The sequence below is a fragment of the Tamandua tetradactyla genome, chromosome 3 (assembly GCF_023851605.1).
Source record: "Tamandua tetradactyla isolate mTamTet1 chromosome 3, mTamTet1.pri, whole genome shotgun sequence".
Taxonomy (NCBI): domain Eukaryota; kingdom Metazoa; phylum Chordata; class Mammalia; order Pilosa; family Myrmecophagidae; genus Tamandua; species Tamandua tetradactyla.
Window position 1 is genome coordinate 171,074,406 of NC_135329.1, and position 13,348 is coordinate 171,087,753.

A 13,348-nucleotide genomic window follows, 5' to 3' on the forward strand; every position below is an offset into this window, starting at 1 on the left:
CTTGTAGAGTTTGAGAATTGTCTTAATGCATTCATGCACAAACTTGGTCTGCTTCTGAAGACTTCCACCATACAACGCCACTAGTTCTTCATTGAAGTTCACACTAAAGAAGTCAAAGTGGTACTTGAAGTCAATGTCTTCTGCTTTTCTAAGTGCTATAGAGCCAATAGAACGAACTGCAGAGGAAAAGGGAAAGTGGCATATTAATTTTTTTTAAAAGCTTCATCTATTCTTGCTTCAGAGGCTCTCAATACAAAATTTTCTCTCACATCTTGAATATAAATAACAAATCTCAGGGTGATATCCTTTAATAGTACCTACCAATTTAGAAGAATAAACTAACCTGGCGCAGTATATCTTACATACAATTAGTGTACTCTATTTTTTAACTTACATTAAATACATAGAAAGTAAACAGGTCTTTCTTATTCTACCAGTATGCCCTTCAGTTGGGGCAACAAAAGCTAAAAGGAAAGGCAAGAAATATTTCAAGAACAAAAAATAGAAATTTCGTCACACTTACTGAGGATTTTAGAAACAGAAGGTTTCTGTAAGAAATGTGCGTTCATCACTTGATTTAGATACTCATGCTTAATTGCTCTCACACATGACATCCAACCTCAAAATTCAGTAAGTCCTACCATGTTCTACCCATTCACAGCTTCTCACCATTTCCAGCACTACCTTCTTAATCTAAGTACCATTATCTTTTGCCTGAACTATTCTACCAATTTTCTAACTGGTCTCCCTGTTTAACTCTTGTTCTATTTATTGTTGTTTCTGTTATTTTTTTTGTAAACTCTTTAATAGATTTATTGTGAACTGATTACATTAAATAGCAAAAAATAGCAATGTCTGTTTTAGCAAAATCACCTCTGCTTCCCCATCCCATCTTTTGAAATAAACTATGTATTGTAATTCCCATTCTATCCTATTCACTATGTAAATGTACAAATCAATGGTTTTTAGAATATTCACAAGGTTGCCAACAATCATCACTATCTAATTCCTGAGCATTTTTTTCATTTCAAAAAGAAATCTTTTATCATTAGTAGTCAATCCCCATTATCCCCTTCACCCATCACTAATCAATTTTCTGTCTCTATGGATTTGCCTATTCTAGACATTTCATATACAGATTCATATAATAATTAGCCTTTTGTGTTTAGTTTCTTCCACTTAATATTTTCAAGGTTCATCCATACTGTATCATGTATCAGTCCTTTATTCCTTTTTATTGTCAAAAATGTATGAAAACATCACATTTATTTTTATTCATTCATCAGTTAATGTTTTTTTCCTCACCTTTTAGGTATTATGAATAGTCTCCTGCTATGAACATTTATATTCGAGAAGTTTTTGTGTGGAAGTTTCCATTTTTCTTGGGCCACTAGTTAGGAGTGGAATTGTTGGGGTTTTTTAACATCCTGAAGAACTGCCAAACTTTTCCAAAGTAGCTGTACCATTTCACATTGTCAGAGGCAATGTATGAATGTTCCAATTTCTCCAGATCCTCATCAACACTTGCTACTACCTGTCTCTTTGATCACACCCATCCTAGCAGGGATGCAGTAGTATCACATTGTGCTTTTGATTTGCATTTCCCTGTTGAACATCTTTCCTGCTTCCAACCATGCCCCTTTATGGAGTATTCTCTACACAGCAGAGACAGAGCGATTTTTTTTTTTAGGTAAATCACACAGATCAGATTAAAATTTCAAAATTGGATGATTTCAATGCTGTCGAAGATGTGAGTAATAAAGGGAAATAAAATGCACTGCTTGATAATATAAATTAGCATAACCAGTAAAGTTAAAAGGTACTGTGTACATTAACTGTGACATGGAATTTCACTCCTAGGTGAATCTTCTAGAATTATGTGCTTATGTGCTTCAAGATACACGTAAAAGAATGCTCACTACTCATAATTGCACAAAATTATAAATTACCCGAAAGTTCAAAGACAGACTGGATAAATTCATATAAAAGAAGAAAACAGAATTATTAAAATGGATAATCATAGCTCATGTAACAACTTGGATGCAGTTTTAATGCTGATTGAAAGAAGCCAGATACAAAAGAATACATACTAAATGACTGTATTTAAATTACAAAGTATAAAAATAGCCTAAAATAACCAGATGATATTAAGGATGTATACGTAGGAGCTAAAACAATAAAGAAAGTCAAGGAAATTACTACCTTTATGTTAGGATTGTGGGTTAGCACAAGAAAGAAAGAGGGAGTTTTAATCAGGAAGAAGTACACAGTGTGTTTCCAATGTACTATAAATCTACTTTTGACCTGGGTTGTATTTATGTGAGTGTTCACTTTACAATAATTTTTAATGGAACATCTATAATTTTATGCACTTCTATGTGTTATATTTCACAAAACAATTAACAAAAATATCAAATTATATTACTTTCTACCCAAAACTTTCAGCAGTTTCCCATCACACTTAAAATTCAAAGTCCTTCCCACAGCTTACATGATATAGCTCACAGTTACTTCTATATTTACTTCTCTTTTCACTTTTTCCAGTCACAATGGCCTTGAATGCACCCTGCATGTTCCTTCCTTAGGCCCTCCCCCCAAAGCCACATACCTCAGTTCCTAGTTAAGTCAAGGCTCTGTTCAAATCCTATCTCTTCCTTACTGACCACCTCAACTAAACTAGCTACCTCCTAACTCTGTTTGCCCTCTGTGCTTGTTTGAAACTGTTGTGTATCCCAGCAAGGCCATATTCTTTAATCCCTAATTCAGTATTGCAGAGTGGGATCTTTTTTATTGTGTCCATCGAGATATGACTCCTCCAATTGTCGGTGATACTTTTTTGATTAGGTGGTTTCCTTAGAGAAGTAGCTCTACTAGTCAAGGTGGGGTTGCTTACTGGAGTCCTTTAAGAGGGAACCATTTTGGAAACAGCTACAGAGCTCACACAGCCAGAGAGACCTTTGGAGATGTAGGAAGAAAATGCCCCCAGGGAAACTGTTTGAAGAAGCCAGTAGAGAAAACAAGCAGAGATCACCATGTGCCTTCTCAGCTGAGAGAGGAACCCCAATAATCATAAGTACTTTCTTCAGAGTTATGGTATGCTTATTTAGATGCCTTAGTTCGGACATTTCTATGGCCTTAGAACTGTAAACTTGCAACTTAATAAATTCGTGTTTTAAAACCCATTCAATTTCTGGTATATTGCATTCTAGCAGCTTTAGCAAACTAAACACCCTCTATTCCCTTACTCTATTTTATTTTTTCTTTCTAGCATTTAACATTTCCAACATACATGTCTGATGGTTGGCTCCCTAAGAAGAATAAAAGTTTGATGAGGGAAGGGACTTTATCTATCTTTGTCCCCTTAAATCCCTAAATACCTAGAATATTGCATGGCTCATGGTAGGAACCCCATAAATATTGCTGAATGAATAAATAAGCACATAAGTAATTATACTAAATGCTGAAACAATTCCATTCTCATGTAAAAGAATATACCACTTTAAAAAAAGATTTTAGCTGAAAACTCAATTACTTTTCGATTACTTGGTTATTATGATAGAAATAAATGGCATATCTCTAAACCAACATTTTTTAAAAACTTTTTTATTGTATAATATAACATATATACAAAGCAAAGAAAGAAAAAAGCAATAATTTTCAAAGTACACTAAAACAAGTACTTACAGAACAGATCCCAGAGTCTTTCATGGACTATCATTCCATCGTCTCAGGTTTTTCCTTCTAGCTGCTCCAGAACACTGGAGGCTAGAAGGAATTTTTTTTTTTTTTTAATCATCACAATCAACATATTTTGTGTGTGTGTGAGAAACAACATACATACAAAAAAGCAATAAATTTCAAATTTCATAGCAATTAGTTGTAGAACAGATTTCAGAGTTTGGAATGGGGTTACAATTCCACAATTTTAGGCTTTTCCTTCTAGCAACTCTAAGATACTGGAGACTAAAAGAAATATCAATATAACGATTCAACAATCATATACATTCATTTGTTAAACCCTACCATCTCTGTGTAACTTTACCATCACCTTTGATCTTTCTCTCACTCTTCAGGGGTATTTGGGCTATGCCCAGTCAAGCTTTTACATGTTGGAAGAGGCCGTCAATAATATAGGACAGTGGGATAGAACTTGTTGATGTTCTGGAGAGGCTGGTCCCTCTGCATTTCAGGATTCATCTGGTCCAGGGACCTATCTGGAGGTTGTAGGTTTCTGAATAGTTACCCTACTGCATCTTATATAACACCCTAGATGTTCTTTGTAGAAGCTTATATAACACCCTAGGTGTTCTTTAGAATTGGTAGGAATGGTTTTGGTTGGGGTTTGGCAAGCTCTGATAGGTAGCAATGTCTAACTGAAGCTTGTATAAGAATAACCTCCAGAGTAGCCTCTTGGCTCTATCTGAACTCTCTCAGACACTGATACCTTATTTGTTACTCTTCTTTTCTCCATTTTGGTCAGGATGGCATTGTTGATCCCACGGTGCCAGGGCCAGGCTCATCCCTGGGAGTCATCTCCCACACCGCCAGGGAGACATTCACCCCTGGATGTCATGTCCCATGTAATGGGGAGGACAATGATTTTATTTGCAGAGTTGGGCTTAGAGAGAGAGAGAGAGGCCACATCTGAGCAACAAAAGAGGTCCTCTGGAAATGACTTGTAGGTATACCTATAGGTAAGCTAAGCTTCTGCACTACATACATAAGCTTCACAAGAACAAGCCTCAAGATCAAGGGCTTGTCCTACAGATCTGGGTGTCCCTAATGTCTGACATAGTATCAGGGGTTTCCCTACTGGTAAAGTTTAATAGTTCCACATTTTTTCTCCCATCCTTCAAGTGACTTTACCAATACTTTTTGATTATCTGCTTAACATAATCTGGGATATATCCAGGCATTACATTAACCTATAGAGTATTAAAGACTCTCATTCTTATTCTGGGTTCCCTGTGTTTGGATTGTTTTAATGATTTCTCTAGACAGGTTGAGTGAGATTACGTGCTACAGAAAATTTAGGTTCTGGACAAAATAAACCTTTTCTCCTTCGCCTAAATCAACATTTAATTTGGGATCTGTACATTTAAGTTCCCTACCCTCACCTTACTGTGTTCTTAGAACTCTCTAACTTAAATAGCTCTGAAAGAAACAATCACCTCTCTTTTTCAGAATAACATAAGCTACTGATTAAACTCCCTAAGCAATGCTTCAGGTTCATTCTCTATATCTTCTACTTCCAACATAAATTCCTTTCCCCTGTGGATTCCTTAGTATATCTATCATCCATTTATTCTGCTCTATTTCTTTTGTTCTTTTCAGTCTTTTCAAATTAGTCTTCTATTTTTTTCTATATAGTTCTCACATATACCTTCTCTCAGAGAAAATGTCATATGTTTGTATCCCTCAGTATGCAGTACTAATACAGTACTTTAATACAGAGTTTGCATTTGATAAATTCTTTCATTGAAATTCATAGCTTTCAAAATTTACTTCCAAGACTTACCTTGCTTATAACTTCCAGCATTACCTGGAAGAAAGAGAACAGGAATCCCAGTTAAAGGGAGCATTTTATGTTCTTTAGCATAGGATCCTTCTCCATAAAGATATAACTCATATGCAGGATAGCGTTTTGCCAGTTTCCTTGGAAGTTCTATTTTCTATAGCAAAAAAAAAACACAGCAATTTCACTTTAATCAGTATTATCAATACAATGCAATTCTGATTTGTACAAATTTAAAATAGGGCATAATAAAATATTACTAATGATTAAACTGCATTTAAAACACAAAACAGTCCACGGAAAAGTTAGAGAAGGGACAGGAGGGTGACTGAGGTGGCAATTCAGGAGTGCAGCTGACCCGGGAGAGACTTCTGCACCATCCAGGGCAGTCTTAGTCGCAGAAACCAAGGAACTGAGAGGCAGAAACCTGGAGCCTGGCATGGAAGCGTGGCATTGCAGAGCCTGCGGGAGAGCATGGATGGGTACCCAGGACTAGGAAGTAAGCCAGGCCCTGTTCCTTGGGCACGCTACCCTCACCAGCACAGCCCCGTGACCAGGGACTCACCCCACACCCAACACACCCAAACCCCATCATCCACTCCCATTTCCAGCTCTCCAGGAGCTCCCACCCCACCAGCCCCCAGTGCACGTACCTGCCCCACACATCTACCCCAAGTACAGCCCAACCACCTCTCCTACACCCCTCCAGAGCATTACCTCCCCCTCCCTGATCCCTGCAGCTGTTGCCAATGCATAAAGGCAGTGGGTACCAAACTCCATATCTATGCTACCCTTGCCCCCACCGTGCATGGAGTCTCACAGTCTCACTCTACCCCACCTCAGCTCTGCTCATCAGTTTATGGCACTCCCAGGCCACGCATGTGCACAGGCCCCCAATCACGTCATTCAGCTCTGGAAACCACACTTTACAGCAGTTCTAGAACTGCGCATGCGCATGGCCCTCAGCCATACTGTCCAGCTCTGAGAAAGTGCTGATCTGCGCAACCAGGTCACATCTGCTTCCAATCCATGGAGGCACGATGCCAACATGCTACCGCAGCTCTATGCATACGTACAAAGGGCCCCGTGCCTCAGACTAGCGCACACCAGGTTTAAGCCCCACAGACAGGACACCCGCACAGCTACATCCTCCCTGGCTACTGTTTGCCCAGGTTCACAAGCATCAGCGTAACATCCCCAACCTGCGCCTATACATGTCCTGAAACAAATCACTGCACTGAGTGCTTACCCCAGGTCCTGCTCCCTGCTATATAACCATTCTGCAAACACAAGGCCTTAGGCTACTGAAAGAAATCAACTCTCAAAGTAAATCAATCAAGATATTTACATGCCACGAAGACAGCAGAAGATCATTAAGCATATTACAATGCAGACAGATATAGCCCTGCCTAATGACCAAATTAAAACAACAGAGCAGACATAGGCATTGGAACAAATAATCAAAGATGTTCATACAACTCTACTTAATAAAATAAGTGGGATAGCAAATGACATAAAGGAGATCAAGAAGGCAATAGAAGGGCGGGCCATGGTGCCTCAGCAGGTAGGAATGCTTGCCTGTGACGCCAGAGGACCCGGGTTCCATTCCCGGTGCCTGCCCATGTAAAAAAAAAAAAAAAGAGTTTCTGAAAAAAAAAAAAGAAGGCAATAGAAGAGCATAAAGAGGAAACTGAAAGAACAAATAGAAAAATAGCAGATACAACAGAGATTAAAGACTTTGTTGACCAAATAAAAAACATACCAGAGACACATAACACCAGATTTGAAGAGATGGAAGAAAGAATAAGTGATTTGGAGGACAGGATAATTGACTTTAAGGACTCAAAACAGCAAATGGCAAAAAAGATGGAAAAAACTGAATGGGAACTCAGGGAAATGATAGACAAAAAAAAAGCGCACAAATATAAAATCACTGGTATCCCAGAAGGTGAAGAGAGGAGTAAAGGACTAGGAAGAGTAGTCAAGGATATAATGGGGGAAAACTTCCCAACCCTCATAAAGGACATACACAAGTCAAAGAAGCCCAAAGAACTCCAAACAGAATAAATCCAAATAGCCTTCCCCAAGGCACACACTAATCAGTCTGTCAAATGTTGAAGAGAAGCAGAAAATCCTGAAAGCAGCAAGAGAAAAACAATCTACTACAAACAAGGGAAATCAAATAAGTCTGAGTTGAGACAACTCAGCTAGCACCCTGGAGGTGAGAAGGCAGTGGTATGATATATTTAAGATCCTGAAAGAGAAAGACTTCCAGCCAAGAATTCTGTACCCAGACAAAGTGTCCTTCAAATTGAGGGACCTATCATAACCTGCCAACCCCCAACCAGGACCATTCCAGCCAATCCTAAAGAACACCTAGGGTAATATGTAAGATTCTATAAGGGTTCCAGGCACTAGAGTAACTTTCCAGAAACCTAAAACCTCCAGATGGGTCCCTGGTCCAGATAAGTCCTGACACCTAGCCCAGCCTCTCCAGAACATCAGATAGTTCCATCTCCCTACCCCATATTAGTGACAGACTCTTCCATTATCAAAAATTTAGAATTGCCATAGCCCAAACAACCCTAAAGAGAGGTAAGGAAAGATCAAAGGTGATGGTGGATTTATACAGTGAAGAGAGGATTTAACAAATGAATATGAATGCTGAATCATTAAATTGATATCTTTTAGTCTCCAATATTTTAGAGCAGCTAAAAGTAAAAGCCTAAAATTGTGACATTGTAACCCATGTAAAAGTGTGAAATATGTTCTACAACTAATTGTGGTGCTGTGCTTTGAAATTTATAGTTTTTGTATATATGCTGTTTTTTCACAAAAAAAGTCTACTGTGATGATAAAAAAAAATTTAAGCCCTCTAGCCTGCTATATTCTGGAGCAGCTAGCATGAAAAATATGAGAGGATCGTATGGTAGCCCATAACAAACTCTGAGATCTGTCCTGTAACCACTTGTTGAAGAGTGCTTTGAAAACTATAGCTGTTTTTTTTTTTTTAACTTTTTTTATTAATTAAAAAAAATTAACAAACAAAACATTTAGATATCATTCCATTCTACATATACAATCAGTAATTCTTAATATCATCACATAGTTGCATATTCATCATTTCTTAGTACATTTGCATCGATTTAGAAAAAGAAATAAAAAGACAACAGAAAAAGAAATAAAATGATAACAGAGAAAAAAAAAAAGACTATACATACCATACCCCTTATCCCTCGCTTTCATTTACCACTAGCATTTCAAACTGAATTTATTTTAACATTTGTTCCCCCTATTATTTATTTTTATTCCAAAAACTATTGTTTTTTATTTCTTTGCTATGTATATATGTTAGACTATACATTTTTAAAAGTTAAAAAAAAATACAAAAGAGGTCCTACTTTTAGTTTATTCTTAATAAGAATCAGTCTTGAATTATGTACATTTTGAACCATGTAGGTCTACCTCTACTTCTAATGAACACAAATCACTCAAAATAGCCAGAACACAAATTACTCAAAATGCAGAAAAGCACAGCTTTACACTGGCAACTGCAGAAATGCACTGGTGTATGTCAGTAAGTTAAGTGCTAACATTATTGGAAATACATTTAATTCAGTATCCGTATCAACCATTCTTAGAAATGATAAAAGCTTTCCATTGTCAAATCAATTTTTTTTCCAACTTTAAACTGTTTTGTAATATACTCCTCTTACTTAGGTCCAGCTACATATTCCAGCTGTTACATCATTCAAGGGAAAGTAAGTCTGTTCTATAACATAGCTTTCTGACCTTTCAAGTTAATATGTTTTGACCTATAATGTGCTTATAAACAAACTAACCCCAATTTTATAGCCATGGCTTGATCAAGAAATGTAGACTCTTCTCCCACAAACATTCCAATGAATTAGTACCTGTTTCAGTTTTAGCAGAGACCGGATGCATGCTTTATCAGCAAGCCTCAAACCACTCTGCAATTCACATTATTGTATACTACATGAGCCAGTAATTCACATACAATTTTTTCAACATAATATAATGTCTAACTGTAATCCCCCAAAAGTAGTCATCTATAAAAGCATTAATAAAGTATACACTCTTCTCCTGCTCCTATTTTTTTAAGGACAGAAAGAATTAACAATGAAACCAATTATATTGGACAGTAGATTTTATTTTAGTAGACTTCAATATATTTAATGATCGAGCAGTGTTGCACATGTCGCAAGTATGTGATACAAAATTTTCACTACTGAATGAATTTCAAAAACAGAAAACATTGTCAATGACTACTGAAAAATTTAACTATTCTAAAAAACAGAATTCAATCCTTCATACATATTCCTAACTACCCCTCTGAAGATATTGCCATAAACAATCTGTGCCAATAACATCCTAGAAATATCTTTAAAGACTATGAGCTTATTATTTAAGATATTAGTAACTTCAGTTATCTCCTCAAATACACATGTATACTTCAACTTCCACTCAAATTAGTCTCAGGTAAAGATTATACACAGTATACCTCAAAAACGAAAATGACACAATATTTTATTTCTTTAAATACAAATTAAACAAAAAGAAAAAGTAACAGAACCTTTTTTCTCCTCCTCACATTTAGCCAGAATTTCATATAACAGTACATGTATAGCAATAGTCTTTTTAGTACAGTAACTAAATAGTGTTTTGAACTATCTGAAAATTAACTCAGAAGAATAGGAAAATTATAAAATACATCAAAAAATATTTAATTCTCTTTAGAAACAGAAATCAAGCAAAAGAATATATTCTAAATAGCATTATGATACGTTATTAAAATGATTTTGTAGCAAGAGAAAAAAGTAAATTAAAAAAATACGAATACATTTAATATGGAGTAGCAAAAAGTACAGAAATGGAAGAAAGAGGGAGAAAACAGAAACAGGAGGCAGCAAAGGTGGGCACTGTAGGCAAATGGAAAAACTGCATTTCTAGACAGAGTGCAAGTTGGTAGCTGTTGGCAGGAAAGGGACATGAAGCGTAAACTGACCAACTGAGGACATAAAAGGTATAGACATACAAAATGGATGCTAATGGGAAAGCAGGTCAAGGACTTAAAAGCATTTACAGCAAAAGGACACCAATATATTTTAGACTGACTATTTCACACATATTATTTTAAATGAGTAGCCCTCCCCTCCAAAATAAAAAAAAAAAAAGATCGGGCGGGCCATGGTGGCTCAGCAGGTAAGAGTGCTTGCCTGCCATGCCCGAGGACCTGGGTTCGATTCCCAGTGCCTGCCCATGTAAAAAAAAAAACAAAAAAAAACACAAAAGATCATTAAGATCAATCATTAAGATCAATTACCTTTACACTTAAATATCATCTCCACAATCCTGCCCCTGCTATTCATTACCCTCCCTTGACTCTGCCTTAGTACAGGTCCTCCTCAACTCTAACCAAGATATCCTTCAAAAGACATTCTAACAAACTCCTTAGTGCTAGAAAAATATGCGTTCATTTTTCTTTAACTTTAAGAAAAAGTCTTCATTTTATGAAAATTATCTTTTAATTGCAAATTAAAACGGCAGAAAAAGAGAACAAAATCTCTGTAACTAACCAAAAAGAAAAAAAAAGATCAAAATGGATACGGACAGCTTTAAGGATTTACAAAGAGCTCTCAGTCCCTTGCCCAACTCGCTCCTAAGAATACCCTGGAGTGCTCCAATTTGAGAAAAAGACCTAGGGACAACTGAATCTTTCAGACTAGTCCCTCTCTCTATCATTATCTCATTGCTATAATCCACAGTTCATAATACTACAAGAAATACTTTGCTAAAATGCAAATCTTGTGTATTTCCTCACTAAATTTGGATTTTAAAAAAAATGCTTGAAAAAGTTCCTTTAAAATTTGTCTTCAGGGTGGGCCACGGTGGCTCAGCAGGCACCTGCCATGCCAGAGACCCAGGTTCGATTCCCAGTGCTTGCCCATGTAAAAAACAATGTCTCCAAAAAAATAAAATTAAAAAAAATAAAAAAATTTGGCTCCAGTTATTCTTACCTACTTCCTTATAACTTCACACATGCAATGTTTTAAACTTTATTTTTCATTATGTTTCAAAATTCAAGATTATATACATATATAAGGCTCTCTCCTATTCCTTGTCCTTCAGCCTTCTAGTTTCCATTCTCCAGAAGGCAACTAACGTTATAGGTTACTTGTGCGTCCCTCCATAAATACTTTATATATATACAAAAGTTATGTTCACAGATTTTCTCTCTACATAAATGGTAACCTACTATACATACTACTTATGCAATGTGTCCTGGTGCCCACCTTCAATATATGACTGCCACTTCCTGGCTTCTGCACTTCATGAACTATAACACCATCCATGGCTCAATTCACTACATCTTCTCAAATCATTACATCAGCTCACAAGGGAGCAAGGGAGGTCTTGCTCCCTTGTGAAGAGCCTTGCAGACATTCTAATACAGTGGTATTATAATATTGATCACATTGTACTGAAACTACCTATTACATTCCTGTCTCCCCTATTTTACTATAAGGACATAAATTAAAGGCTGAAGGTCTGATTTATCTCTAATTCCTTCTCATGGATACACAGTATCTAGAAATACCTGACACGGAATAATCATCCAATAAATGACTTACTAATAACTCAGTATATGATTCATAATGCCCAATATCAATATTTCCTTTCAGAGAATAACCACTGGGTCACATATTTGCAAACAACCAAAGAAATTACTATATAGGAAAAAACACCTAAGATGTTTCTTCTCAAATTCTACGATTTGGGTAAAATAAAAGCTCTACCAATTGTGCCAAATAAAAGCTCTACCTTACTGTCATAATAAGGTAACAAGCTTTAAAGAATCATGTGTATTTTACTTGGTAGGTCTGAGATACGTTCTTGAGATGGTCAATTTACTCTGAATAATCCAATCTAACAAACCAGAGATAGAAGATGAATAGAAACAATTTTAAATTCAAAATTTCATTTTTTAAAACAGTTTCAAATATCTGTCTCACCTTTTATTAAAAAATAAAAAAGGAGAATAAGATTGACTATTTCAACCCTTTTCATTTCCTCTGCTGGTCTGCTAGAGAATATGCAAATGAGCACTCAAAAAGAAGAAAAGCATTAAGAAGAAATTTTAATGACTAAGACATACCTAATACTGATCTCAATCTATGAACAATTAGGGAGCTATCTATAAAATATCATTAAAAGTTAGTGTGTCGGTGTCTTTTCAACATGAAAAGGTTGGAATGGGCAGAGCCCAGATATCCCTAAAGATTGGGAGAAGGTTCAAAGGAGAACGAAGGGTTATAACAGAGCAGTTAGGATTTAACAAATGAGCATGACTACCGAATCATTATACTGAGATTTCTTTTTAGTCTCCAGTATCTTGGAGCAGTTAGAAGGAAAAATCTGAAAATATGGAATTGTAATCCATACCAATTTTGAAATCTATTCTATAACTACTTGTTAAAATATACTTTAAAATGCATTGTTTTGTATATATATCTCATAATAAATAATGTTAAAAAAAAAAGTTAGTGTGTCAGTTTAAAAGCATCATGTACCCCCAAAAAAGCCATATTTTAATTCTGATCCAATCTTCTGGAGGCAGCTGTTATTTTTAATCCTAATTCAATACTGTATGCTGGAAACTTTTGATCAGATTATCTCCATGGAGGTGTGGGGCTCGCCCAATGTGTATGTGACCTTTGACCATATTCAAAATGACTCCTTTCTACAGGCAGGATATTTGTAAAATATTACAATCTGGTATGCAAAATAAAAAGATTGAGAGTTAAATACAAA

The 13,348-nt window shown here is 36.1% G+C and overlaps 1 protein-coding gene across 2 annotated transcripts in view; it reads right to left on the reverse strand.

Annotated features, from left to right (window-relative positions):
- The window catches only part of PGAP1 (post-GPI attachment to proteins inositol deacylase 1), a 128,947-nt gene that overhangs the window by 112,236 nt on the left and 3,363 nt on the right, over nucleotides 1-13,348 (reverse strand). Inside the window, exons 1-3 of one of the 2 annotated variants that reach the window (XM_077154538.1) lie at nucleotides 5,519-5,625; nucleotides 4,445-4,618; nucleotides 1-176 (exon numbers count right to left, since the gene is read on the reverse strand). Coding sequence is in view for 1 of the 2 variants with exons in the window: in XM_077154537.1 (XP_077010652.1) it covers nucleotides 1-176; nucleotides 5,519-5,672 (330 nt within the window). In the remaining variant the exon portion in view is untranslated. Of the gene's footprint in view, nucleotides 177-4,444; nucleotides 4,619-5,518; nucleotides 5,673-13,348 lie in introns of those variants that run through there. The other variant, XM_077154537.1, reaches the window with a different exon arrangement.